Raw genomic sequence first — 26293 nt, 5'->3', positions numbered from 1 at the left:
AACTCTAAGAAATGTACATTTCCGGGGCATGGGAAATGTATTTCTTAATTTACAATACTACTAAGAGCAGTAACCAAGATCTAAATGATTAGTGACTCCAGTTATGAGCTTGAGACAAGGACAACTTTACGTGTGACATAAACAAGATTTTATTAACTAGTCTAAACACTTAAACTACTCTAACATACACACACATACATGCATACAGTTTACCAAGGGAAAGAGAGCTGAAGCAGAATACAGGAAAGCAAGAAATTATAGCATTGTTTGAAATCATTGTTTGTCAGCAGATCAACAGCCTTGACCAAACCATCATTTTAGTTCTAAAACGCCCTTCTTTAAAGGGTTAAGGATACTTAAGGATACTTAATGTATCAAATAATGAGACTTAGTTTGATACTTGCATGTCTCGCCCATTTGAATTAAAATGTCCTGATGCAATTTGTTGAGGCTCCAGTTGATCTTTGCTGATGTGGTCTTGATGAGAGAGAACCAGTGGTTTTCAGAGTATCTTTGGTGAATGGAAAGACAAGGCCGCCGCCTGGCACAAGCTTGGTGGGTCCTTAGAGGCTTCTAGTTCAGCATCATCTTCACGTCAGCATTTCAGAAAGGGACTAAGAGAGAGCTAAGAGCTGATCAGTGACTTTAAAGCGTGAAGATGGCACAACCTCTGGAGCTGTGTGAGCCAATGAGAAGATTTCCGTTTGGAGGGAAATTTTTACGACCCATTGTCCCTTTGAACATGCAATTTGATTGGATGTTTAACACAAGAATCTTTAAGATGCTTATAATACTAATGCGTCACAAAGTTTGCAGAATGTAATGTAAATTAACAAAACGGGGATGAAGATTGGAGTTTATAGAGACCAAAAATGCCGCACATATAATGTTGGTTAACCATAATATGCAAAGTCTGAAACATTAACCCAATTGAGTTTACAAGAATACAAACGCCACATAAAAGGGAAAATCATGAGATGGGAAAAATTAGATACATGTTTACACATTTATCAAGTGGTTATATATAGAATATATATAGGATTAACAGGGTTTTTATTTCTCTTCCTCGGCAAGAGTTTAAGTGAGAGTCGCAGCTCTCAGGACATTCCTTTCGCTCGTAAAATCAGTTTCAGTGTGTGTCCTGTAACAAGACACCGCGTCCTGCCAGTGTGTTAGCTTCATTTGGGGAACGTTTCACAGGCCTTATTTGGGAGAGTGAGTTTACACAGATTATTCATTAACTAAATGAATAATTTGTGTGTCTGATTGGTCCAGACGCTACATATACTGTAACGACTCGGGGTAAATGTGAATTAGCTCAAGAATATAGGGAATTTTTAGCCTGGGTGCCAGCCCGAACCCCGCCCACAAAATTTTTTGGTCGGGAAGTTCGGTCTGGACTCGCTCCGTTGAGGAGCTATTATGCCCGAACAAAAATTGTTCGGACCAATCAAATTGTCACGGCGGGCTTTATACGATGATGGACAGATGAGCAACGGTAACGTAATCATCCACGTCACCAAAGAGCGCTTGATTTGAATTAGTTTACAACAAAGGCGACTGCTGCTGGAGAATTGAGATTTCACGAGTTCACATTTACAAATAAGTTAGATAGAATAAATGCGTATATAAGATTTCACACAAATAAGTCGATAGAATAAATGCGTATATGACGTGCTGTCCGAGGAGAGGGCTGTGGGCTCGGTAGCCATACTCCCCCGTATTCCTGGTTGTGAGAGAACAAGACAAGAGTGAGGATTCGGGGTGGTGGAGGGATGCTGAAAAACTGTCAAGGAGTGTTAGGTAAGTTGACAGAGTGAATTTGCTTCCTCATGCTGATAGATAGGGTAACGTTAGACATGGTATTGTTTGATGACAAGTTGATATTGTATTGATTATTTGTACGTGCTCCTCCCGAACTTTGTTTATGAAACATCATGTGTAGATTCCGCCATCGCGTCTGTTATAGAAGATATCGACAGCGCATTCATTTTAAAAGAGGAACAGAGAGCCGCGACATTTTGTTGGTTGAAAATATGAATGAAGAACATGCGTCATTTACTCCGTTGCTCTGATTGGTTGTAGGTCTATCCAATTGAGTGCAGAGTTTGTTTTTTTTTCCTGGTTCGGTTGAGACACACCCCATAATCAAATCTCTATGGAGAAGTATCAGACTCACATTCTGACTAGAATCTGAGTATGACGACGTCAGGCTAGGGAATTTTGGTAATATTAATAATTATGACTCATGGTCATAATTCATAAGTCGCATGTACATTTATTTTATCAATTTTCGAGATGACCTTGTTCTGTAACTGTCTGATCATTACAGTTAAGAAGGGGGGTATCCCTTTTTAAACTCCAAGAAAGTTTTATCTTCTGGCCACGAATATCAAACTTTCGGAGTTTATGAATTAAAACTACTCAAGGTAGTCAATATCGAGCTTGTAGCTTAGATCTTGAAGTTTCATTGACTTTTATAAGGTGGGTTTTCAAACACAGAGACAATTAAAAGTATACATGGGTTTATTAATAAAATGGCACACACTAGAGATTATATAAACTACAAACATAAACGTACGTAAAAATGCAAACAAACAAGTAAACATTTAACCGAACAAAAACATAAACATAGCGTTATCAGAATGAAAATGAAATGAAAGAAAGAAAGATATAGAGGGAAGATAGAGGGTAACTTAGTTCACAGACCTAAGACCTAGACACCTGGAACAGCTTTTATAGGAATCAATATACTTGCGAGTGCTCTTTCTGGTCAGGCTGAAGCTGATGCAAGAAGCGAGGATGGTGTCCTGTTTCTGCTGCGTCTTCCGGTGTCGCGGGAAGCTTGAAAGGCTCACTGAATGTAATGTTACCGGAAAATAAAGTTCATCTCCTGGGATGGGAGAGGTTTAAGGTCTTTGTTGCAAAGGACGCAGCTACGACTCGAACATGTGCTCGCTCGATGGAGAAGGCCAGGGCCTCCTCCAGATGTTCCTTTGGAGAAGCGCTGCGCCGAGGAGGAGGGTCAAGAGATATTGAGTTGAGAGTAGGATGAGAGAGATAAGAGAGTTTGGACTTTTATCAGTGTCCCATGTGCCGTCCCCTCCTTCGTGTAGGACGAATCAGCTGTCGAGATTTTTCGAGCGGGAAGATTCCTTTGTCCGGTTAGACACGCCCACTCGAATGAGTCATGATTGACTTTAACTTGAGAGGATTTTCTCCAGACATATGAACTTATAAAACAATGCGCATCACTGAATTCTGCTATCGGAATTCAACTCCGTTAGCTGGAGAGGATTACAGAGATATCAAAAATAGAATATAGGCTTTGTAGCAATGCAAAGATACGTTATTATGCATTTGTATAGGCATTTGCAGTTCTATTAATGTTACAAATAGGACATGCATGCTTTCCTATGGTTTACACACACCTCTTAACACACAAATTTATATATTTAGTACATTTAAGAGTGACTTTATGGGTAAAAGTCCTTTTCTGTAGGGGGTTTCTGTTTCAAAGTCCAGAGTGTGTTTGTGTGTGTGTGTGTTGGAATGTTGCGACCCTGTTATCTCATGCATAGGGCTGGATAGCTCTGTGGTCAAATTTTATGACCTGCCAATGAGCTCGGGTTACGGAATGCGATTCTACTGGGAGAACATTCTTCAAAAATACATTTCAGATCCAAACACTCGAAGATCATAACTATATGATCAAAACAACATTAATCACACATGCATACAGGAAGTTCAGATACAAGTCTGAGTTACATACATTAAAGGATGTTGGTGTGTGTGTGTGTGTGTGTGTGTGTGTGTGTGTGTGTGTGTGTGTGTGTGTGTGTGTGTGTGTGTGTGTGTGGAATGTCACGAGTCTGTGAGGTTGTAAAAGTCACAGGGAGTCCGCGCTGAACTGGGGGGGGGGGGCGACAGACACCCCGGCGCTGGTGAATTATTCCGTGGGGAATTATTAACCAGCGCTGTTTGGACAAAGAAGATGTGTTCGACATCACATGATTCACTTAATGTGAAAAGCAGATGTCATTGTTGCTACAACATGAAAAGAGTTTGCACCAACATAAATGTGACTGCTACTCTGAACGCTTCCATGATCACCAAAGCCAAATGAAAATGTAAACATAGGTCGCACTTTTGGCGTAGGTGCGAGCTCTGGCACACTGTGACGTTGGCTGCCTAAACATCCGTTTGTCTCAGTTTACATGCAAACGAAGATTTTCAAAATCTCCACTCTGGCCGGAGTTTTTAGAAAGAATCGGTTTCAGAGGCGAATTCTCCGTTTGCGTGTAAACGAAGGGCGCAAACGAAGGGAAACGTCTCCGTTTTTCAAAATAACCATGTACGTGTAAACTGGGCCCAAGGCAACACTTAAAAATGTCTTGTGTGGACACCAAGCGGGAAGGAAGTCGACCGGAAGTTGAAGCCGGCCGCGTGCCACCATCTTGTAGCAGAACTTCACCTGCTGTTAGCATCCCATTGACTCCCATTCATTTTGGCGTCACTTTGACAGCGAATAACTTCACATCTGAGGCGTTTAAAGACTCCATTTGTCCATTATTTATTTCTAAAGAAACACAACAATGTATAAAATGCTCCATTACCTTGTAGCTTATGTTATGGCCTCGTAGAAGCAGTTTTTGTAAAAGTAGGCTAAAGATTGCGTCATAACCACGCGACTCTCTGTCGCACAGTAGAGAGATTACCGTATGGACAGGAGGAGAAGCTCGCGGGCAATCGGGAGGACATGGAGGCAAAATGACAAAATAATGAATCAGAATACCTAGCAAAAGTTTCTCCTGCTCCTAGCTCGTGGATACCTCCTACTCACGCTCTCCGTCTCTGCAAGATTCGGAAGGGAATGATTCAGATTTCTCATGCCACAGCCACTAGAAGACAGACGGGTTGCTCACATCACATCTACGTCGTCAAGCTCGGTTTGAGTCTGCGCGTCAGGAACGGAAGTCCAAAAAAATCGCTAAAAATGGGCTTCACTTGTCTCAATTGAGTTCCAATGAGATGGCTCTGTCCACTTCTTATACTGTCTATGGTGGACACCCCTCATGGGTGAGCAGTTGCTCATTATCATTTAAAGAGACATGCACCGAAACGGGTCGCTGTGAACAGAGCTGTTTTAGAGGAGGTAAAAAGGGTGTTGTTTTACACACCCATTGAGGAATTTTAGTATACGTTACACACTTTACATGAAGACCCTAAAGAATCATACCAACTTGTGGAAAATGGGCATCCGATGACCCCTTTAAGAGAGCAAACATACATCTGCATTGCCCTTCATTCATGCTATTTGAAATCTTTTTTCATATTACTTTATCTCTGTCGTATGTTTTGTGCTGTGTTGTACAAATATGTCTCAATTTGAAGGTGTTTAACGTCACGGGATGATGTTGTGAAGCAGTAATTTCCCATTGTCTTCATGAACACTTGTTGAATTTGTGCTGGTCAGATGAAGTCCGACTGAGCATTGAGAAGTAATTAAGATTATTCTACAAACACTTTTAGTGTCCTGGTCCTTCTCCTTCTCCTGTCCCGGTCTTTTGGGCTGAGCGAAGTTTTAACAAAGTGTTGACTGTTTGTTTTGAACATCAGGAGTGAGAGAGAGCTTCAGCACAACCAGATCTAGCCTAGTTTTCCTGCAGATTAAAGTCTGAATTTTTGTCAGTAAATATAGTCAGTAAATTTGTCAGTAAATATAGATTTTGTAACTGACTAAATAGACTCTTTAGACTGGATGTTGCTTTAAGTCTATAACGGTGTCTTGATGCTCGTAACGGTTCAGAGGTGAAGTGAACTGTACATTTTCATTTTTTAAGATGACATTTTTTGAAGAGTTTGTATATAAACAAATCGGTAGTGTTTAAGCACATTTCAGTTGACTACATTTTAATTTTGTATTTGTATTTCAACATGCGTATGTCAAGCATCTGTTGATTGAACTATTCCATGCTGAGAAAAAAAAAACGTTTTTTTTTTTTTTTTTTTTTGTGCTTTAAATGCAAATAATTGTATGTATCTTTTGGCAGTTAAGTATTTTATGTTAGCAGCGTCAGTATAAAATTGCTTAGTAACTAATTCAACAACTATTCCTATTATCATATAACATGTAACAAATAAAATGATAAACAATAAACAGTTTTTTGTCATTTGTAATTGACAGAATCTTCACACTAGATTTCTAAATGTTGGACTAAATAAAACTTCTCAGTTGAATGAACTATGAAACTAGTTGAGCAAACATGTTTTAAAATTGAAGTCAATGGGCCAACTAAAAAAATAATATGTAGCCTATTCTTTTTGATAATATTCAGTGTTGAAATTGACGATGGTGAATGAATACAAACCAATAATATTTTATATTAACTACTAACAAATTATCTTTTTATTTGTGCATAATTTGACAAAAACAGCAGAATAAAAATATTTTATATGTGAAATGTACCTGGTTTTTATGTATACTGTTCACCTCATTTCATTTTGTTGGCTCTTTGGTAACTGGAAACAATAACTTTTTAAGAAATCATTTTCACTTGATAAATAGGCTATTCAAATGTTATATGTTTATTTATTTTAGGTTTATCATAGTTTTACAATGAATTTTCATAGTTTTAGATTGAAAGTCTAGAGCTGGCAGAGTAAATCAAAATCTATATATAAAAGTAATTTAAAACATTCACACGTGATAAAAAAAAAAAAAGTTAATGTAATTGTTTGAATCAACAACTAGAATATTTAAATAATAACCATTTCCATCCTCAGGAGTTCTGGCGCGGCCTTTGTGACGTCATAAGCACTCAGTCAAGAGTTCGGTGAGTGAATGCAGTGTGGAGAAGTGAATCTGCTGCATCGCGCGACATCAGAGGTAGGAACAACTATATTTACATTATTTCGCCATTAGATGGCGGCAAAGACTGTCTTTATGAGACAGTCTGTCAGACGCAAATGACTAGGGTGTCAGGGCACGGGAAAACCCCTTAACTGTTAAAAGTTCAAGATATTGCAGTGGACATTCAAACAGATTTGTATTATGAATATATGACTATATCTACTGTAAATGCAGGTACTCTCGTAATACTCTACTCTATAAGCTTCAATGAACAATATCAATGAGAAGTTTATGTTTATGTTGCTAAGATGGTTGCTAGGGGTGTTGTGCAGTGAAATGTTGAACCATTGAAGCGATCATTGCCGTGTTTTATCTGGAAAAAACCCCACTAACGTTAATCAGAACCAAGGACTGGAACTACCCGTTTTACAGGGACGTGCGGTCAGGGTAGGCAGGGCCTCACCAAAGGAAATGTTGACATTTTTGCATTTATTAATTCCAAGAGCTTTATTAATTCACCACATTATTAATTGCATTTATTTTATTCCAAATATTAATTTTTGTAACAAAAATGTTCAGGAATACACATATAATATACTCATTTTGCCATTGTTTGCTCCTAAAACCATTGTTTCATGCAGGAAATTCAAGGCCATGGCCATTGAGGCAGAGGTTAGCAGTGCCTCTTTGGTCCATAGAACGTAGTTTACGTAGATTTGCGCATGCGCAGTCAGTTCTCATGCTGTCTTGAATTATCAACATTGAGGCAGAGACCGAGCTTGCTTCATGTCATGTGATCCACTCGGTCTCACTCAATCCGCGCTTCCCGATACTTAGCATCTAGCGGCGCCTAGCGTTGGCTGTCAACAGGCCCGGGGTGGGTAATCGGGAGAATCGGGAGAATTCCCGGTGGGCCACTTCACTTTTGGGCCGGTCGAGGAATATATATATTTTTTTTATACACACGTTCTGCATTCTGACACCGTAGCGCTCAGCCTCTGCATGGGTTGTACCATGTGAGGGAGTTCTCCCCTACCCTCCTATAGAGTTGGTTGGGTCCATAGCCCGTCTTTTCCAAAACGTTTTCTCAGGTAGGCTACCGCGGCACCGCCGGCGCCTACCGATAGCTGGGCTGGCCCTACCGTAACGGTACGAGTCAGGGAGGATGGATGGGAGGAAGAGGCCAGGAGGTATGGAAGCATGTTTCTGCCACAGAATAAAACATTTTAAAAGATAATTGCGACTTTTTATCTCACAATTGCGAGTTTACAACTCGCAATTCTGTCATTATTTCTCACAATTGCAAGATATAAAGTCAGAATTGCGTGAAATAAAGTCAGAATTGCGAGATATAAAGTCAGAATTGCGAGATATAAAGTCAGAATTGCAAGATATAAAGTCAGAATTGCGTGAAATAAAGTCGCAATTGCGTGAAATAAAGTCGCAATTGCATGTTATAAAGTCAGAATTGCAAGCCTACCCATGACAAGATTTTCCCGCACGTTACTGCCGTTTTATATAGATAAATATACTGCAGATAATGGCTTTATTGGTAAATGATGTTGTTAAGCATTTATAATTGCAGGATGTTTTTTCGTTGCTATATTTTCGTCTTGATAATTTCTCTTGTTTTAGTAAAAAAAAAGTATTTATTAAATTTTTACAATTTTCAAAACTCTTAGCTAAAAAAATCCAAACTGATCACACTTGTAACCCAGCTAGTCATTCTTTCAAAACCTGATCCATGCTTTCATTACAGTTATGCACATTTTCAGTCCACATAATCAATGTTTCAAAACACAAGATGATTGTAATATGTAACGGAACATTTGGTTTAATCACCAAAATACACATGACCTTCTTTCAGTTTAGTACTTTTAAAGGAATAGTAAACACCAAACAAATAGTTCATGGCCCTGTATGAGTTTCTTTCTCCTGCTGAACACAAAATAAGATATTTTGAAGAGTATCGGTAACCAAACAGTTGATGGACCCCATTGACCTCCATAGTATGGGGGTAAAAAATATGATGGATGTCAGTGGGGTCAATCAACTGTTTGGTTACCGATACTCTTCAAAATATCTTATGTTGTGTTCAGCAGGACAGAGAAACCCTACAGGATTGGAACAACTTGAGGGTGAGTAAATGATGACAGGATTTTCACAGAGATGGGACCAAGTCACACATGTGTAAGTCTCAAGTAAGTCTCAAGTCTTAACCTTCAAGTCTCAAGTTAGTCCCAAGTATTTTTTTCTTGGGCAAGTCAAGTCAAGTCAAGTCAAGTCAAGTCAAGTCACAGGCTATGTCAAGTCAAGTCAAGTCCTGTAGTAGGTCAAGTCAAGTCCAAGTCAAGTCACCTTATTATTGTAATTTTACCTGCAGAATCTGATCTTAATAAAGTGAAAAGACAAGATATAAGTAGCCTAACTGTCAGTAAATTACAAGAATTTGGATTTGCATTGTAAATTCTCATGTTCAGTAAAATACATCATGGAATCAAACAAAATTGTAACTTCATAAAATTATGTATTTTTCACTTCTGCCAACAGTGTTTGAAATGTTTTAAATTGTCAACATTGAGTCCATAAAACAAATAACAGCTTAACATCCAACAGACTCCTCTCTGAACACCTCCCTCTCTCTCTCTCTCTCTCTCTCTCAAACACAGTTTACTTACAACATTAAACTTTGTTACATTTCTCCTCTCTCTCACACACACTCACTCTCACACACTCTCTCTCTCTCTCTCTCACACACACACACACACACACACACACACACACACACACACACACACACACACACACACACACACACACTCACTCATCGTTAGGAAAGATTAGATGAATGTGATCATTTATATTTGGGCCTTTTTTGGGCCTGAAATCGCTGATAAAACCTTATGGCTACTTTAGCTATTATTACATTAGCTAACTACCAACTAACCAGATAACATTAACAAATTGACAAGCACTTACTGGGCAGAATGGCTGTTAATGTTGCATGTCTTGCAAAGCGCTGTTCGTCTTTTGCCATCTTGTGAACAATTCTTGAAGCCGAAAGCGATGACCCTCGGTACCCCTCCGGCTGACATGTTGATGTGATATCTGATCTAAGTGGGCGTGGTGTGCGTAAGGTACGAGAGGGCATGACTGATGATAGTTTCATGATCCAGTCATGACAACGCTATTCTCAGCCTGCGCTCCAGCTGGGTAATCAACTTGATTTTTAAAAATAATTTCTATATTTTATATTCAAACTGAAAACATGATGTGATTAACACTCAAGTCATTCAAGTCATCGTGTCTCAAGTCATGTCAAGTCCCGAGTCTTTAACTTCCAAGTCCGAGTCAAGTCTCAAGTATTTTATTTTTTGTCAAGTCAAGTCACAAGTCATAAAAATAGCGACTCGAGTCCAAGTCACCAAGTCACAAGTCCCCATGTCTGCCTCCAGCTGTTCCAGGAAGAGCTCCAGGAACTCCTCAGGTACGTGCAGAACCTCCTCAAAGTGCTGCAGGATGTAGTGCTGTGCTTTACAGCTGAGCTTTGAGCAGGAGGAAAAGTCCTCCGTCAACTTGCAGATGCCAATGCAGTTTCCTATATTAAATTTGAAATGCTGGGTAAAACTTCATTCATAGCCACTTCCAGAATAAAATTTCAAGAATATCATAGTTACATTCTTTTTTCTGGCAATACACTCATTCATTTTCATGCATTTATATATTTGGACTTAGGCAGTTTCAACCGTATAATGTTGGCAGTGGAAATGATGTATATAATTATAATCATTTCTAGGTAATTTGCACACAATTGCAGTTCAAATGCTTCTTCTCACCTAAAGTAGGAGCTGCAGCCACACATGATGATCTTGTGCACTTGAAATTCTCTGTCATTTGACTTGATGATCAAGTCAGTGTGTTCGCCCAGTAAACGTGCTTCATCAAACACGTCAAAGGCTGTTGCTCTTATGTTCTCCATGTTCTCTCAGGACTGTAAATGTATTCAGTCTTCTCTCCTCAAACTCTGATTAAAGTCTCCTCAGGATTGTGTCTTTGTGGGACTTTTGCTCAGGAGAGTTCTATAGAATGTCTCTGTGACATCATAGTTGTAGAGCTTCAATATATCTTTTCAGTCTTGTCCACATAATTATTAAAGAGTTTTGTTTTATCGATTCCTTTTGAATGAAACATCTTCACAGTAACAAAGATATTAAATTCAGAATTACTGCCATAATAAGTAAAATTACAAATAAATTGGCAAGCTGATTTTTTTTTCTTTTTTTTTTTTACAAATATTTACAACAAACAAGACTTTGAACAGTCACTAAGACACTACAGCTGTATCTGAAATTGTCCCTTATACTGGACCAGCAGTTCTCAACTGGTTTGGCCATGGGACCCACATTTTCCCATGGACATTAATATTATTATTGGTTTTTTTTTAGGAATTTGACCGAATATATATGGTATTATCACGATATTGAAATGAGCGTTTTCAAACAATAACAGGTTTTATATATTACCCAAAAACTACATAAAGTAAACAAATGTTTTAAACTGATTCAAGTGTAATAAAGAATTATAAAGAACAATAGGTAACACTTTACAATAAGGTAAAGTCAGTTAATGCATTAACCAACATTAACATTGAGCAAAAGCTACATCTGTTACCATAGTTATTCTTTGTTAACATTAGTTTAAAAAAAATACAACTGATCATTGTTAGTTCATGTTAGCTCAGGTCCATTAAATCCTTCTGAATTTAATAATGTGTTATTACATGTTGAAATGAACATTAACCAAGATTAATAACTGCTTTAGGAGTATTGTCCATTGTCAGTTTATGTTAACTATAGTGAATTAACTAATAAAGCCTTATTGTAAAGTGTTACCTGTTACAGAATGCAGATCCAGACACAAAGAAATACATTGAAATGTGAGCTTTATTAACAGCACTGAGCAGAATGGAGAATACGGATGAGTATGCAGTTCAAATAGACTTTGAAGAATGAGTAAAGCTTAGTAACAAAGACCTTCCTTGTTTTACAGGTGCAGGAGATCATGGATAGTTGGACGGATGGCTGGATGCAGGATGATGACAGGAGAACACACGAGAGGAATACACTGGAGTACCAACGCTGGAGAACAGGTAAGCACTTCATAGAAACAAGACCAGACAATGATGTGAGACGAGGTGTGTGCTTTTGTAGCTGGCTTGATGATGGTGCAGATGAAGTGCAGGTGTGAGTGTTCAGTACTCTGGTGAAGGTGTGCTGTGTGAATGGCTGATGTGACAGCCTGGCAGATCTGTGACAATTACCCAACAATAATAAAGAATCAGAACATTTGCAATCAATGTGTAGGGCAGGGGTTCTCAACTCTGGTCCTCGAGGTCTATTTTCCTGCAGAGTTTAGCTGCAACCTTGATCAAACTCACCTGCTTATTGATCTTATGGGGACATTTTTTTGGTCCCCACAAGGAAAACAGCTTGTAAATCATACATAATGCAGAACATTTTCTGTAATGGGAGGTTTCAGATTAGGGGATATAATTTGTACAGTAAAACAAATCATTATTTCTATGGAAAATCCCCATAAAACATGAAGTGTGTGTGTGTGTGTGTGTGTGTGTGTGTGTGTGTGTGTGTGTGTGTGTGTGTGTGTGTGTGTGTGTGTGTGTGTGTGTGTGTGTGTGTGTGTGTGTGTGTGTGTGTGTGTGTGTGTGTGTGTGTGTGTGTGTGTGTGTGTGTGTGTAAATTAGTCTACTACAAACTTCCTTAACAGTATTTATGCTTACAGGGCACCTATTATGACCCTTTTCACAAGATGTAAAATAAGTCTCTGATGTCCCCAGAGTATGTATGTGAAGTTTTAGGTCAAAATACCCAACAGATATTTTTTTTACAGCATGTTTAAATTGTCATTTTTTGGGGGCTCAGAAAAACACACCATTTTAGTGTGTATCCCTTTAAATGCAAATGAGCTGCTGCTGCCGCCCAAAGGGTGGAGCCTTACGAGCTTGCGCTCAGAGCCAGGACAATCTCATCTGATAATATCAAAACAGAAACTCTCATTAGTGGTGTTCATTTCGACTCGGAGTCGGGCAATAATGCCCACAGAGCCAGAGAATATATACTGTATGGAGATTGAACAGGTATAGTTTAGCTTAATTATGGTTATAACTTATTTGTCATCTGCTTTTATCCACTATTAATACAAGCCTGCTGTAGCAGACCTCGTCCGAATGATGACCAAAATATACTGATGAGTTCGATTAAGTTTATTGTACATCACACAAAAGATGAAGCGTTAGTTTTACTCCAGAAAATCACTGTAAGAGCAGCTAAATAAAAACAGTATAAGATGTGAGCATTTAAGTCTTATCCAAAACTCTCTCTCTCCCTTTCATTAGCATGGAACATACACAGCGAAGTACACAAAACACTCGTTACAACTAACAGTAAACAAATATATACACACCTTTTCAGTCTGTGCTTAAAGGTGAACTAAGTAACTTTTTTACTTTAACCGAACAGCTTCGGAGTCATTGGAATAGTTATATGACTTATTTCGGGTTGAATGGTGGTCGTCTCGCACTCCCCAAGCGCCTGTGAGCCGAAAAACCACCCTTGCAACTTTGGGCCGGCGGGCGTGTATCGCTTGATATCAGGTCTCGCGTTGTAACGAATTGCTTTATGGCACTGCACTGTGCACACGTACACGTAGAAAAAGGTAACGTTAGATACTGAGTTCTTCACACTTTCGTCATGGCTGAACCGGTAAAAAAGAAGCAGAAAGCTAGGAAAGGTTTGTCGGAGGACCAAAGAAAGAGGAAACGGCAGACTGACCGAGCAAGGAGTCAGACTCGAGTAAATATCGTTCTTGTTGATGGACTAGTAGACATCTTCAGAGCTTATCTGTGCCTGTTCGATGTCCAACGCTTTGTAATGCGTTGTGTCAGGAGGAGAAATAGGGATAGCTCACAGATGAAGTTATTACAGAGGCCAGACAGACTCACGGAGGCGATTGGCATCTCACAACTTGCACTTTATTCCCCAATCGAACTCGTGTAACTGTTTGTCACCCATTCTACCATCCACAGCTTTACTTGATAAACAAAAGTAAGATAAGAATGAGCATCAAACTGAAATAACCCGCATACATGGGGGTGTTCGAGGTGCACATACAATACAGACTACCGACAGTTCAACAGGGCGCGCGCAGCTCTTAAAGGGGCCACACCTTATTTCCACTCATTACAGCCTCCATCCTACTGAACAGGTACCGGTATAGAGGGCGGAAGGGATCAGGCCGTGAGTGCAGAGACGGCTCTGCGCGAGTGGCGACAGTAATATTAAATACAAGTACTCCACAGCGACTCTAGGGGTCGCTGTTTGACAAAAACGGAAAGCTGCATAGTGTGCCTTTAATAAAGTGAAAGTGAAAGTGAAAGTGACACATGACGGCCAAGTATGGTAACCCATACTTGGAATTTGACCTCTGCATTTAACCCATCCAAGTTAATGCACACACATTAGGAGCAGAGTAGTGAGTAGTTAACACACACACACTGCAAACGTGGATACACACACCCAGAGCAGCGGGCAGCCTTTGTGTACCTAAACTGGTACACTGTATATCCGTAAAACTACTCGATGAGCTGTCATAAAGTGCGCGCTTCCCACTTTCATTTCTGCCGTGATCAGTAACGTTAGGCCTGTCGCTCCAGAGACTGTAAACTGGATCACGAACAGTTGGTGAGATCCATCCTCGAGGAACAACGGGAGTAAATGAAGACTGCTATGTTCATTCTTACATCCAACAACAAAAACCCTCAATCACTTAGGAGACATTCTTGTCTACAGCTAGCCTGGTAAAACTAGCTAGCCTGGGCGCTTGTCTGAAGTTTTAAATCATTGGTTACCCGTAAGCCAATCACATAACGTTTGGTTATGACGTGTGTTATGCGCTGGCTCAGCCGCATCGAACTTCCACTGTAAACACATGTATGATGTGAAAACAAAACCATCGAGCGAAATACCGGAGTGAACATGGCTGTGAACGACTTTTGCAGATTATGTGAAGTAAATCTCCGCATCCACGGTACAATCAGCGTCTATGTCACGGCTCTCAGCCCGCCCTCTGTTCGTTGATTGGCCGGCTGTTTTGAGGCCGGAGGAAAACTGAGAGATAGGTCGCTATCTCAGACTGAGTACAGAAGCGAACTGAAATTGAGCGGAAGTACGAAGTCTGACGTAGTCAGGCTAGTCTACAGCTGCTCAAGCGTCAAAACAATGGCGGACTGTGTCCCGCTCCCTCAGGGCGGGTCTATGCTCAAACTGCAGTGTCAATCAACAGTCGTGGGAGGGGCCTGTGCAAAGTGACGTCACATTGCCGCGAATCTGAGAACGGCTTGTTCTGAGACAGTGCTTATGATTGTAACAATAACGACTCGGGGTAAATGTGAATTAGCTCAAGAATATAGGGAATTTTGGAAATATTAATATTTATGACTCATGGTCATAATTCATAAGTCGCATGTACATTTATTTTATCAATTATCGAGATTACCTTGTTCTGTACTGTCTGATCATTACAGTTAACCCTCTGAGGTCTGAGGTGTTTTTGGGGCCCTGGAGGTGTTCTGACATGCTCTGACATTTGTTTTTTTTTCAGTTATTTATAAACATGTTAATGGCAAAAGTGTAAATTCACTCTATATAACACAAACAGGGCTAGCATAATATCTGATCAACATGCTTGTAAATCTTTGTATTTTTAAGAGAATAATGTTTATGCGTGGTTATTTAAAAAAAAATTCAGCAACTTTCTTTTTTTAAGAACACAAAACACATTCTAAATATGTGCCCACAAGACTCTTGACTAATATATGTTGCCGTTTCTAGTTCTGGCTTCAAAATGATGTGAAATTCATCCTGCCTGATCGTTCTCTTAAAACAATACATTGATTTAAACATTGTAAAACAGTTTTTTTTTGTCAGAAGAGGTTTATGCGTGGGAGGGGTAATCGCTCATCAATATTAATGAGATTCAGACCAGGGGTGTGACAGACACTCCCCCAATGACTAATGGGCCATCAAGAGAGGCAGCCTGAACAAAGAGGAGATTCAAAGGTTTTGTTTTTCACAGTTTTATTGTAATTCCTCTATGAGGAGGAACTAAATGTTTTAAATTTGCAATGTTTTAAACTCAGCTGTGGTCCAGGTTCCCGTGCAGGCAGGAATCTCAGAGTCTGTGGAACCATATCAATGTCAGTCTCTGTTTTCCATGACAGAGTAGACTGCTTGTTGCTTGTCTGAATGTTTGTCTTGGCCCTCTTTGCAACAGGTGTCTGATGATCACCATCACCTTTATAGCTGTAAAACAAACAAACAACTGTGAGCATGTTTATTACACAAAATATAACAACTGCATTTCAATCATTATAAGTAACATTGGCCAGATGCAAAGCCATACAGACACATAATGTTTGTATGGACTATGTAAAACCAGAATATGTACAGAATTATACTAATATCTGAAAGAAAGGGAATAAGTGTACTTACTTTTCAGTTGTTCTCAAAACTGAACGACACCTGTCGCGTGCCCTCCCAGTGCGAGTTGCAGGTGAGGGTGAGAGTGATGCTACCACATTCCTATAAAAATAATAATATTAATATTAATAAAGGTTGAACAAAGTACTATACCAGCACATGCATAACTGATGGACAGTCAGCATTTTGGTAAAACAACAAAAATAAGCTCTTTTATACTAACATTACCAATCACTAATTGTAATATTGTGCATACATAACACCACAATTTTTGCAATTGTGTCTGGTAATTGTGTTTTGCAATTGTGTCTGGCAATCCACACAGGCAGGCACATGTACATTTGTAGCATAACTAAGTATATAAACAAAATTGGTCTAACATCTGTAAAATAGTGGGTAAATATGTACTTACTCCTTCTGATTTCTGTCTGTGTTGCTGCGTGCCCTCTTAGTGCGAGTTGCAGTGAGAGGTGAGAGTGAGCAACCTACATCATTCCTTTCAAAAAAAGTTGAAAACTATTATTATCATATAGAGTACTATTCCAGCACATGCACAACTGATGGGCATTAGCATGCTGATAAGATAGCACAAAGAAAAAATATGTAACATTATCAACCAACCTCCAAAAATAAATAAACTCATACAGGCTCATATTGTAATAAGTATATAAACAAAATTGCACAAACATTGGTAAATATGTACTTACTCTTTCTGACGTTCAACTGTGTTGCTGCGCGCCCTCCGAGTTGCAGATGAAGGAGATGCAGCATTCCTGTTTTAAAAAAAGTTGAAAACTATTATAACATAAATATTTCAAAGTATATTACCATTAGTCTATATGAATAACTGATGCAAATAATTGTAGACACGTGCTGTAGGCATATATTGCGTGTAATGGGCCATTACCGGAGATAGCACAACGCAAACATTAACACATTTGCAATTCATCAGCTGGGCATATTTACACATTTCAGCACATACACACATTTGCAATAGATATTTGCAAGCACTCTTCATTTAAATATAAATTACTCTGAATGGAAAGAATGGAAATGGTCCAACCAGTAAAATCTGTAGCCTACGTTTATTTAAAATAGCTTGTCAACTAATTTCTCTGTACTGTAGGCTAATTGGCCTACGTGTTGTAGCCTAGTCATTAAAATTAAATAAAACAATTTAGTTCATATTTAGGTTTAAATAAAATCTTTTTTTTTTTTTTTTTTCATTTATGTTGATTATATGAAAAGTGAAAAGCATGAGTAAGATCATGCGCAATCGCGAGACAAATGGAGTGGGCAGACAAGATTTTGACCATTTCATTAAGTTTATTTTTTGTATAAAGCCTTTCTTTAAAGTGAATTTCGTTTTGTATTAATTGTATCTTAATTTTAATAGTTGTTTCATCAACCAAATGCCTGTATTTAAAACATAAGAATTAAAAATAGCAGGAACTGGAGGCCTCATAAATGAACCCAAACTCATAAGCTTTGCCTAAAATACCAGAGAAATATATAGAAAGCTCGAAATGTGTTATTTTAAACAAAACTATTAAAAACGAAAGAAAACAGACTGCATGAAGCCTCTCTCCTACTTTATAAAGCATAGCCTAGACAATTTAAATATAATTACTCTGAATGACAAGTATGGAAATGGTCCAACCAGTAAAATATGTAGCCTACGTTTATACAAAATAGCTTGTCAACTAATGCAAGTAAATTTAAAAAGACTTACTCATCCGAAATATCCACGGCTGGATCAAGTCGCTCTTCAAAAATACAAACGTTCGTTGTCAGAGTCCTGTTCTTCTTCTGAGGAAAAAGTGAACTCTTCATTGCTATCCAGGACGAGCTGAAGGGCTGTGTGTCATCTTCCAACGGCGTAGGAAAGTGATTGAATGAAACTTGCTGGTTTTAAGGCATTTCAGGGGGCTTTTTACCTTATTTTGCATAGATCACCTCAGCACATTATCTTATGAATAGCGCGCTCTGCGAGTGGGTGTGAACTAATTACAGATAATTAGATGAGACGGGAGAAACTGTACTTCTCTTTAGTTTCATACAGATTACATTGCAGGAGAATATTTGTTTTGAATGTGAACTGTTTTATTTTAAAGTAGAAATTTAAAGCTTTCTTTAGACGCATGTTTCATGGTTGTGTGATAAGTATTCGCTGAGTTTTCCAGACTTGTTTCAGAAAGATTTTTGCGGAGACAGAGTGAGCTGAAAGCGCACCCTGTTTATTTTATTTATTTAAAAATAAAAACAAGGTTTTGATGTTAATGTGAGTGTACACAAAAAAAAGAAGACCCTCTATAGTTTATAATCATGTATTTATTTTATTTATATGACCATAAATGACGGATTTTTTTAAGTTTATGTTGCTGCTATGTGAAAAAAATCCAGCAAAACGCGTGGGCGCATTTCTCGACCTCAGAGGGTTAAGAAGGGGGTATCTCTTTTCAAACTCCAAGAAAGTTTTATCTTCTGGCCGCGAATATCAAACTTTCTGAGTTTATGAATTAAAACTACTCAAGGTAGTCAATATCGAGCTTGTAGCTTAGATCTTGAAATTTCATTGACTTTATAAGGTGGGTTTTCAAACACAGAGACAATTAAAAGTATACATGGGTTTATTAATAAAATGGCACACACTAGAGATTATATAAACTACAAACATAAACGTGCGTAAAAATGCAAACAAACATTTAACCGAACAAAAACATAAACATAGCGTGATCAGAATGAAATGAAATGAAAGGAAGAAAGATATAGAGAGAAGGGAAAAGCTAGTAATTATTACATACAGAAACCTACGTTACAAGACACCTGGAACAGCTTTTATAGGAATCAATATACTTGCGAGTGCTCTTTCTGGTCAGGCTGAAGCTGATGCAAGAAGCGAGGATGGTGTCCTGTTTCTGCTGCGTCTTCCGGTGTCGCGGGAAGCTTGAAAGGCTCACTGAATGTAATGTTACCGAGAAAGTTCAGATTCGTCTCCCGGGATGGGAGAGGCTGGAAATCTTAGTTGCAAAGACCGGCTGTTACGACTCGAACATGGGTTCGTTCGATGGAGAAGGCCAGGGCCTCCTTCAGATGTTCCTTGGAGAAACGCTGCGCCGGGGAGAGGATCAAGAGAAGTTGGATGAGTTGAGAGAGGGATGAGAGAAGGTTTTGGACTTTTATCAGTGTCCCAGGTGCCGTCCCCTCCTTCGTGTAGGACGAATCAGCTGTCGAGATTTTTCGAGCGGGAAGATTCCTTTGTCCGGTTAGACACGCCCACTCGAATGAGTCATGATTGACTTTAACTGGAGAGGATTTTCTCCAGACATATGAACTTATAAAACAATGCGCATTACTGATTTCTGCTATCGGAATTCAACTCCGTTAGCTGGAGAGGATTACAGAGATATCAAAAATAGAATCTAGGCGTTGTAGCCAGGCAAAGATACATTATTATGCATTTGTATAGGCAATAGCAGTTCTATTAATGTCACAAATAGGACATATGCTTTCCTATGGTTTACACACACCTCTTAACACACAAATTTATATATTTAGTACCTTTAAGAGTGACTTTATGGGTAAAAGTCCTTTTCTGTAGGGGGTTTCTGTTTCACAGTCCAGAGTGTGTTTGTATGTGTGTGTGTTGGAATGTTGCGACCCTGTTATCTCATGCATAGGGCTGGATAGCTCTGTGGTCAAATTTTATGACCTGTCAATGAGCTCGGGTTACGGGATGTGATTCTACTGGGAGAACATTCTTCAAAAATACATTTCAGATCCAAACACTCGAAGATCATAACTATATGATCAAAACAACATTAATCACACATACATACAGGAAGTTCAGATACAAGTCTGAGTTACACACATTTTAAGTTAAACACAAAAGGATGTTGGTGTGTGTGTGTGTGTGTGTGTGTGTGTGTGTGTATGTGTGTGTGTGTGTTCTGGAATGTCACGAGTCTGTGAGGTTGTAAAAGTCACAGGGAGTCCGCGCTGAACTGGGGGGCGACAGACACCCCGGCACTGGTGAATTATTCCGTGGGGAATTATTAACCAGCGCTGTTTGGACAAAGAAGATGTGTTCGACATCACATGATTCACTTAATGTGAAAAGCAGATGTCATTGTTGCTACATAATTCCCCCTTTTTGTTAGATGAAGACCGGGGATGGACTTCATCGAACAACAAATTAGCACAATGAATGACAGGTGAATCCTGATGGTCGTGTAGCAGGTGGATCATGATGGTAGGATAGCAGGTGGTCCTTAGAAGCTGAGGATTCAGCTCGATGAGGTTCGGCGTGGTCTCTGACTTGGCACCCCCTTTCCGGGGATTCCCTCTGAGACCTTCGGACACGGCTTTCGTGAGCTTGGCTGTAGATGTTCACATCTCGTTGAGTCCTGTACAGGATGAAAGCCAAGACGAGTGTCGGGGCGTGGTCGGTGACCGTGGAGAGACACAGCACAGTGCCAGCTGCGGTCCAGATTTGGACGCAGGTGAGGTATTCAGGCTGGGCGGTTGCCCATGCTTGGAGGGCTGTGTTGACAGGAGCCATGTTCATGAGTTGGGACCCCCCCCCCCCCCCCCCCCCCCTTCTCAAACCAGAGGTCCAGTTCTGGATCTAAGGTGAAGTTGTAGTTCTTGGAGGATGGGAGTTCCAGTGCTGTCTGGTTCAGTTTGTTTTCGTAAGATGGTACCATGACAGGTCACCAAGGTGTGGGATGGCACCTGTTGGTACTTGAAACGACATACTCTGAGCATGTTGACACGTGTGGCAGTGTCATGTTGGTCGTGAGTTACAGTGGCTGTGTGCGCAGGTGTGTTAGCAAGCCATCGTTCACCTACAATCTCTGCTTGTGTCTCTGAGGAAGGTGTTGCTAGGGCAGAGATAATGAATGTCTTTAGTCAAAGTACACACGTGCGGGTTTGGAACCGAGTACAGTTGTGTGTCGCTTTCGTGGTAGGTTGCTCTTTTAGCTGTGGAAGTTAGGTCTGAATTTCGGCCACAGGCCGTCTTACTGTGACTATGTTTGCTGTTGTTGAGGTAGTGTGCTCTTTCGACGTTGCTGGGTTTGAGTCGAACGTACACTTTCTGAGTGTGGGTCCTGCCTTGGTAGTCAGGAGTCGGGGCTGCTCTCTCCATGCGATGCCGGATGCCGGACCTGGTGAGGTGATGTCCGATCGTGGCTGCTTTCTCGCGAACCACCACAGCATCCTGTTAGAGGCAAAAGGGAGAGAGAGAGAGAAAGGGAGGAAAAATTTCAGCGAGGGTCGTCCTTGGTTGGCTTAGGACAGTCTTTTTGGTTCGCTGAGGTTGGTATGCCACATGCTTTTATGTCCCATGCATGGCTTTTTGGCACATGTGGCGTCATTGTTACGCCTGACCCCCCCTTGTGCTTTGTGGCGTTACAAGCTGTGGCGCTGTGATGGCAACAGGTGCACAATGCGTATTGAAGTCCTGTGAACGCAACATGTGCGTGGTGGCAGACAGCTGTCTGAGGCACTGGTTGTCAGTGAGCTCGGATGGCCTGTGAGGGTGGTGGAGGGGTAAGTGGTGGCATAGGAAAAGTCTGTTCATCAGAGGCCCGCATGACTTTCTTTGTACACAGCGGAGGTAGCGTTAGCGGCTCTGAGGCGTGCAGTGTAGTTGGTAAAGTTCGTTTGTGCTGTGTAATCACTGCAATCATTAGGGTGGGTGGGTGGGTTGTCTGTATGTGGCGCAGACATTGGTTTGGTTACTCAGCTGCAGTTCAGTCATGACCTTGAAGCAGTCGGTGTTAGTGTTCGTTTTCTTTGTCTGTGTCAGACGTGGCTGCACTGTCTTCATCTGTTGTGTAAGAAGACTCGGGCTCACCAGTGTTTTGGGGAGAGTGGTTCCAGTTTTGACGGTCTGGGCTTGGAGTTCTGGACGGCGGGTGGTGCTGGTTCCAGAATCTTTCCGAGCGCTCGGTCCGATGCTTTGGATGAGCACCGTCACCGTCGTGCTGCCATCTGCTGGCCTGGAACGGTGTTGATTCTCTGTGGTAAGGTCTGTGACTGAGGGGTTGTTGGAGAATTTCTGTGTCTAACTCTGAGCAGTGCTCAGAGACGGAGTAGATTGTGTGTGTTTTTACAGTCTTTTCATCCATAGCCCTTTGCTTGGTGTAAGCCTTGTGGGCTAAGTCTCTGAGTTTTCGAGTAGACATGGTTCGTGGGCAGACGAGCACACCGAGATGTTTACTCACGGTGCTATGCAGGTTCCGCAGAAACAAAGTTCTAAAGGTTATATCTTCTTCCATATCTGGTGTGTTGGTTGCTCCGAAGAACGTTTGTCGGAGTCGGCCATAGTAGGAGTGTGGGTGTTCAAGTCGGGCCTGTTTGACGTCAAATGCCGTGATAAACCCTTGGTCTGATTCTGGGTCAGAGAATTCACGGATCAAAGCTTGTCGCAGTTGCTTGTAATCTGCTTTGACAGTGTCTGGTTGGCGATCCAGAAAACTACGCACATTTCTGCTTGAGGTGATTCTTACCAGGTACAACTTGTCCCAAGCTGTCGCGTTGGCGACAGTTTGTAGGTGAAAATCAATGTCTCGAAGATACGAATTTACGCTGTTGTCCCCGGCAAACGTAGGAATGTTTCTGGCCAGCTTGTCAAGGCTTGTGGGAGGAGAGCTGTTGCTGGGGGCCCAATCCGTCTGGAGAGGATTCTGACCCTTTACAGCTCCGCCCCCTTTAGCTTTTGGTGTTTGGCTGACAGGCGTGGACTCGCTGGAAGGGGGAAATGGTGTGAGATGTTCTTCCCCTTCCCGGTCACTGTTAAGTCTGTAAGAATGTCTCAGTTCTCTGCGAACAATGTCAAGTTCGTCTCTGAGATCGTGTCTCTGCTGAATGAGCTGATGGATTTTAGTCTCTGCTCTCTCAAGGAGAGCTTCAGCCCGTTGGAGCCTTTCGTTGAGTTCCTTCCGGGTGTTTTCCTCCGACTGCTGTCTTTGATCTGTGTGCCGATGAAGATCGTCCAGGGCTTTTTGAAGTCTTTCAACTTCCTGTTGTAGCGTTGTGTCCGTCTCGTCCTCTTCCTCGGTCAGGAAGATTAGCTGGTCTAGCCGACTCTGTGTGTTGGCTCGGTCCTTCCGGGCTTCTGTGGCCTGGAGCTGTAGTGCGGCTGCCTTCTGTTCCATGTCGAGGCTGAGCCTTTCGCTGGCCCGGGCCTTGGTGACGAGGTTGAGTGCGAGTTTTCCGAAGATTTTGGCCAGCTGCTCGTGGTCGTACTTCTGGGTTGGATCGTAGGTCTCAAACTGGTCCAGGTACTGTGGGACTGGGTTAGCTCGACATCTCTGCTTACTGTGGTGAGAGAAGCACAGCACACACAAAAAGAGACACAATGCAAGTTTGTTTTAGGGTTAATGAGCTATACTCATACGGGCTATGCCGTTTATGAGAATTTCGGGGCTAACTGATGCCGACAGTTAGCTGAGCCAATTTCGTGGGTATGGATGAAACCCACAATAGAAATTTGGACAGGCGGTAGCCTGGGGGGTCGTCTAGCGACGCCCGCTTTGATCGTCACTCTATTATTCAGCTTTCCTGGGGTCTCTCTTAGGTTCTGTGTCTAAGTGAAATGAAAGAAACAAATCACAACAGAGTGGAGAAAGAGACAAGGTTGAAGGTAGGGAAGATCAGAGGGAAACACAACACAAGGAAGTGAATTGGTCTGCAATGAAATGTCACAAACAATAACACGGGGAGCGTTATTTAACGAAAATAAATAAAATAAGATAAAATAAAATAAAATAAAGAGGCCTAAGCCTTATTAACACTGCGAGAGTTCCTGATCGGGCCAGGAGATGCGTGGGTTATCGGGACAGGACCTCGAAAGAAGGTGTGTCTTAGAGAGAGGAAGGTGGGTCTAAGCACTTAAAATACCCCGAAGGAATAGCTAGTATTCTGTGGTTCATAATAAGTGGATGGGTTCTATCAAATTTTAGTTTACCTGGGGTGAATAGAGGTCATCCAGGTGGAAACCAGCGGGCGCGGTCAGACCCTCCGACGGTCCCAACACCAGACAGAGCGCAGTGTCAGTAACGCCGGACAGATGATCCCCGCCCACCGGAAACCACCAGGGATGACTTTCGGATCACCACAGTGCACTGACTGAGTCCTGCCAATAGATACACAATAAGGGATTAAGATGTTAGACTTAAAGTGAATTAAGGTTTTCTGGTTTCATCAAATTGAGTAAATATGTATGCAGGAGTCAGAGGCAAAGGCTTTACTAAAATAATGATACAATGCAAAGGAATTATGATAACCGATGGGAATAATTATCAGAATAACCTACCCCCCCCCCCCCCCCTTCGAAGAGGCTGGGGAAAAAGAAAAAAATTATCAATGAAATAAAATTCAAATAACAACACAGGCTTGAGACGCAGGCAGAGGGATAGGCCTTGCAGTAGGTTTGTGCCACAAAGGAAGGGGGCGTATTCCTTCTCCGTGGTCCACCTGGTTGTTAGTGAACACAATTTAAATTAAAATTCAAACTAGTTTAAATTAAAATTCAAATAAGCATGCAAGGAGAGGTCCAAATAATAATAAAGAAGAAAAGAAAATTAGAATGATAACAATGGAGTATCAATACTAATTATACAATAATTAAACTAAAACAAAATCAGAATGACTTCCCACAATCCTTACAATAACACTGAAGTTATTAGTATTGATTATAAAATAATCAAACGAGAAGGGTAGCAATGTTGAGACACTTCAATGCAGACTGGGGGTGAAACAGATATTGATACATCGACCCAAGATGGCCACACGGTGGCGTGCTTCCTCATAGGTGGACTATCAATTGACTGAGTGAATCAAATCTAAGCTTTGATTCGAAAAGTTTTTTTTTTTTTTTTTTGAACTTCGCTTAAAGTGTGACAGTCAAAAACAGAAAAGAAGAATTGTCTAACTCCAAATAATATCAGCATAAGCTAAGCTTTGAATGCAGGTGAATATTTGAGAGTCAAACCATTCTTCTATCCTTGGGGGAGAGAAAGAGGAAAATTGTTAGCAGAAAAATGAAAGCCGGTATTATCTGAGAGCGTCCACCAGATGGCGTTATTGCGCTCATGCAGGCTGACGTCAGTGGGAGGCGACGCTCACGCAGGATGACGTCGGTTGGGGGCGCGTAATTTGAAAACTGCCACACCTAAAGGCTGCCCTCTAGTGTTGGTCAGTGGCGTGATTCAGCAGTTTTTTTTTATTTTATCTGTGGAATCACGAGCATTTTGCACTCAGTTGCATGCGGAAAATGACGCGAGTTTCACAACATGTGACTAACAGGAATTACACATTATACATTATACACATGTGACGGTTTAAAGAAGAAGAACAGGGATTATCATCTGTTTTCTTATTTCATAAAACTGGTCTCCAATTACACATTATATATTATACACATGAGACGGTTTAAAGAAGGAGAACAGGGATTATCATCTGTTTTCTTAATTCATAAAACTGGTCTCCAATTACACATTATATATGGTTTACAATAAAAACAGGAATTAAAACTTCTTGTTTCAATTAATAGAGCTGTGCGCAAGACAGGAATTAAACATCTGTGAACAGGAATTATTGCATCTGTTCCACCTCCCATAAACATTAATCAAAATAGCACTTTATGATAATGCATAGGTTTTCAAAATTGGATCGCGAGACCAATTTCTGACCAGGAGTTTATCGTTAACGTATCGTATATCATAAGGCCTATATTACGACTGAAACTGAAACACTGTTCAGATCAGATTTACGCCTTCGTACTAAAAAAAAAATTCCTTCGTCTTTATTTAGTCGGTTTAAATCATGTTACATGTATCAACTGCAAAGAGTTTTGCTTCGTCTTTACAGAGACAGA

The 26293-nt window shown here is 40.6% G+C and overlaps 2 protein-coding genes across 3 annotated transcripts in view; both read right to left on the bottom strand.

Annotated features, from left to right (window-relative positions):
• LOC309505079 (uncharacterized protein) overlaps nt 1-18850 on the bottom strand; it is a 612572-nt gene extending 593722 nt beyond the window's left edge. The window contains exons 1-5 of one of the 2 annotated variants that reach the window (XM_082178465.1): nt 18140-18306; nt 17115-17180; nt 16820-16903; nt 16420-16509; nt 15989-16230 (exon numbers count right to left, since the gene is read on the bottom strand). In XM_082178465.1, coding sequence (XP_082034591.1) covers nt 16020-16230; nt 16420-16509; nt 16820-16903; nt 17115-17180; nt 18140-18240 — 552 coding nt within the window. In that variant the 5' untranslated portion in view covers nt 18241-18306 and the 3' untranslated portion in view covers nt 15989-16019. Of the gene's footprint in view, nt 1-15450; nt 16231-16419; nt 16510-16819; nt 16904-17114 lie in introns of those variants that run through there. The other variant, XR_014208253.1, reaches the window with a different exon arrangement.
• Nucleotides 18851-21009: 2159 nt separating this feature from the next.
• On the bottom strand, nt 21010-24669 carry LOC309505292 (uncharacterized protein; the record flags this gene model as incomplete). The annotated part of the gene is made up of 4 exons (XM_082178669.1): nt 22517-24669; nt 22268-22461; nt 21433-21628; nt 21010-21290 (listed from the first exon to the last, which is right to left on the bottom strand). Exons 1-4 carry the CDS (start codon nt 23568-23570, stop codon nt 21010-21012), a joined length of 1725 nt encoding a protein of 574 aa, XP_082034795.1. The 5' UTR covers nt 23571-24669.
• Between the last annotated feature and the right edge of the window lie 1624 nt (nt 24670-26293).

This window comes from Leuciscus leuciscus, assembly GCF_965113295.1.
Source record: "Leuciscus leuciscus genome assembly, chromosome: 8".
Classification (NCBI taxonomy): Eukaryota; Metazoa; Chordata; class Actinopteri; order Cypriniformes; family Leuciscidae; genus Leuciscus; species Leuciscus leuciscus.
Note: the sequence above shows the minus strand (reverse complement) of the source record. Positions and strands in the feature narration are given on the sequence as shown.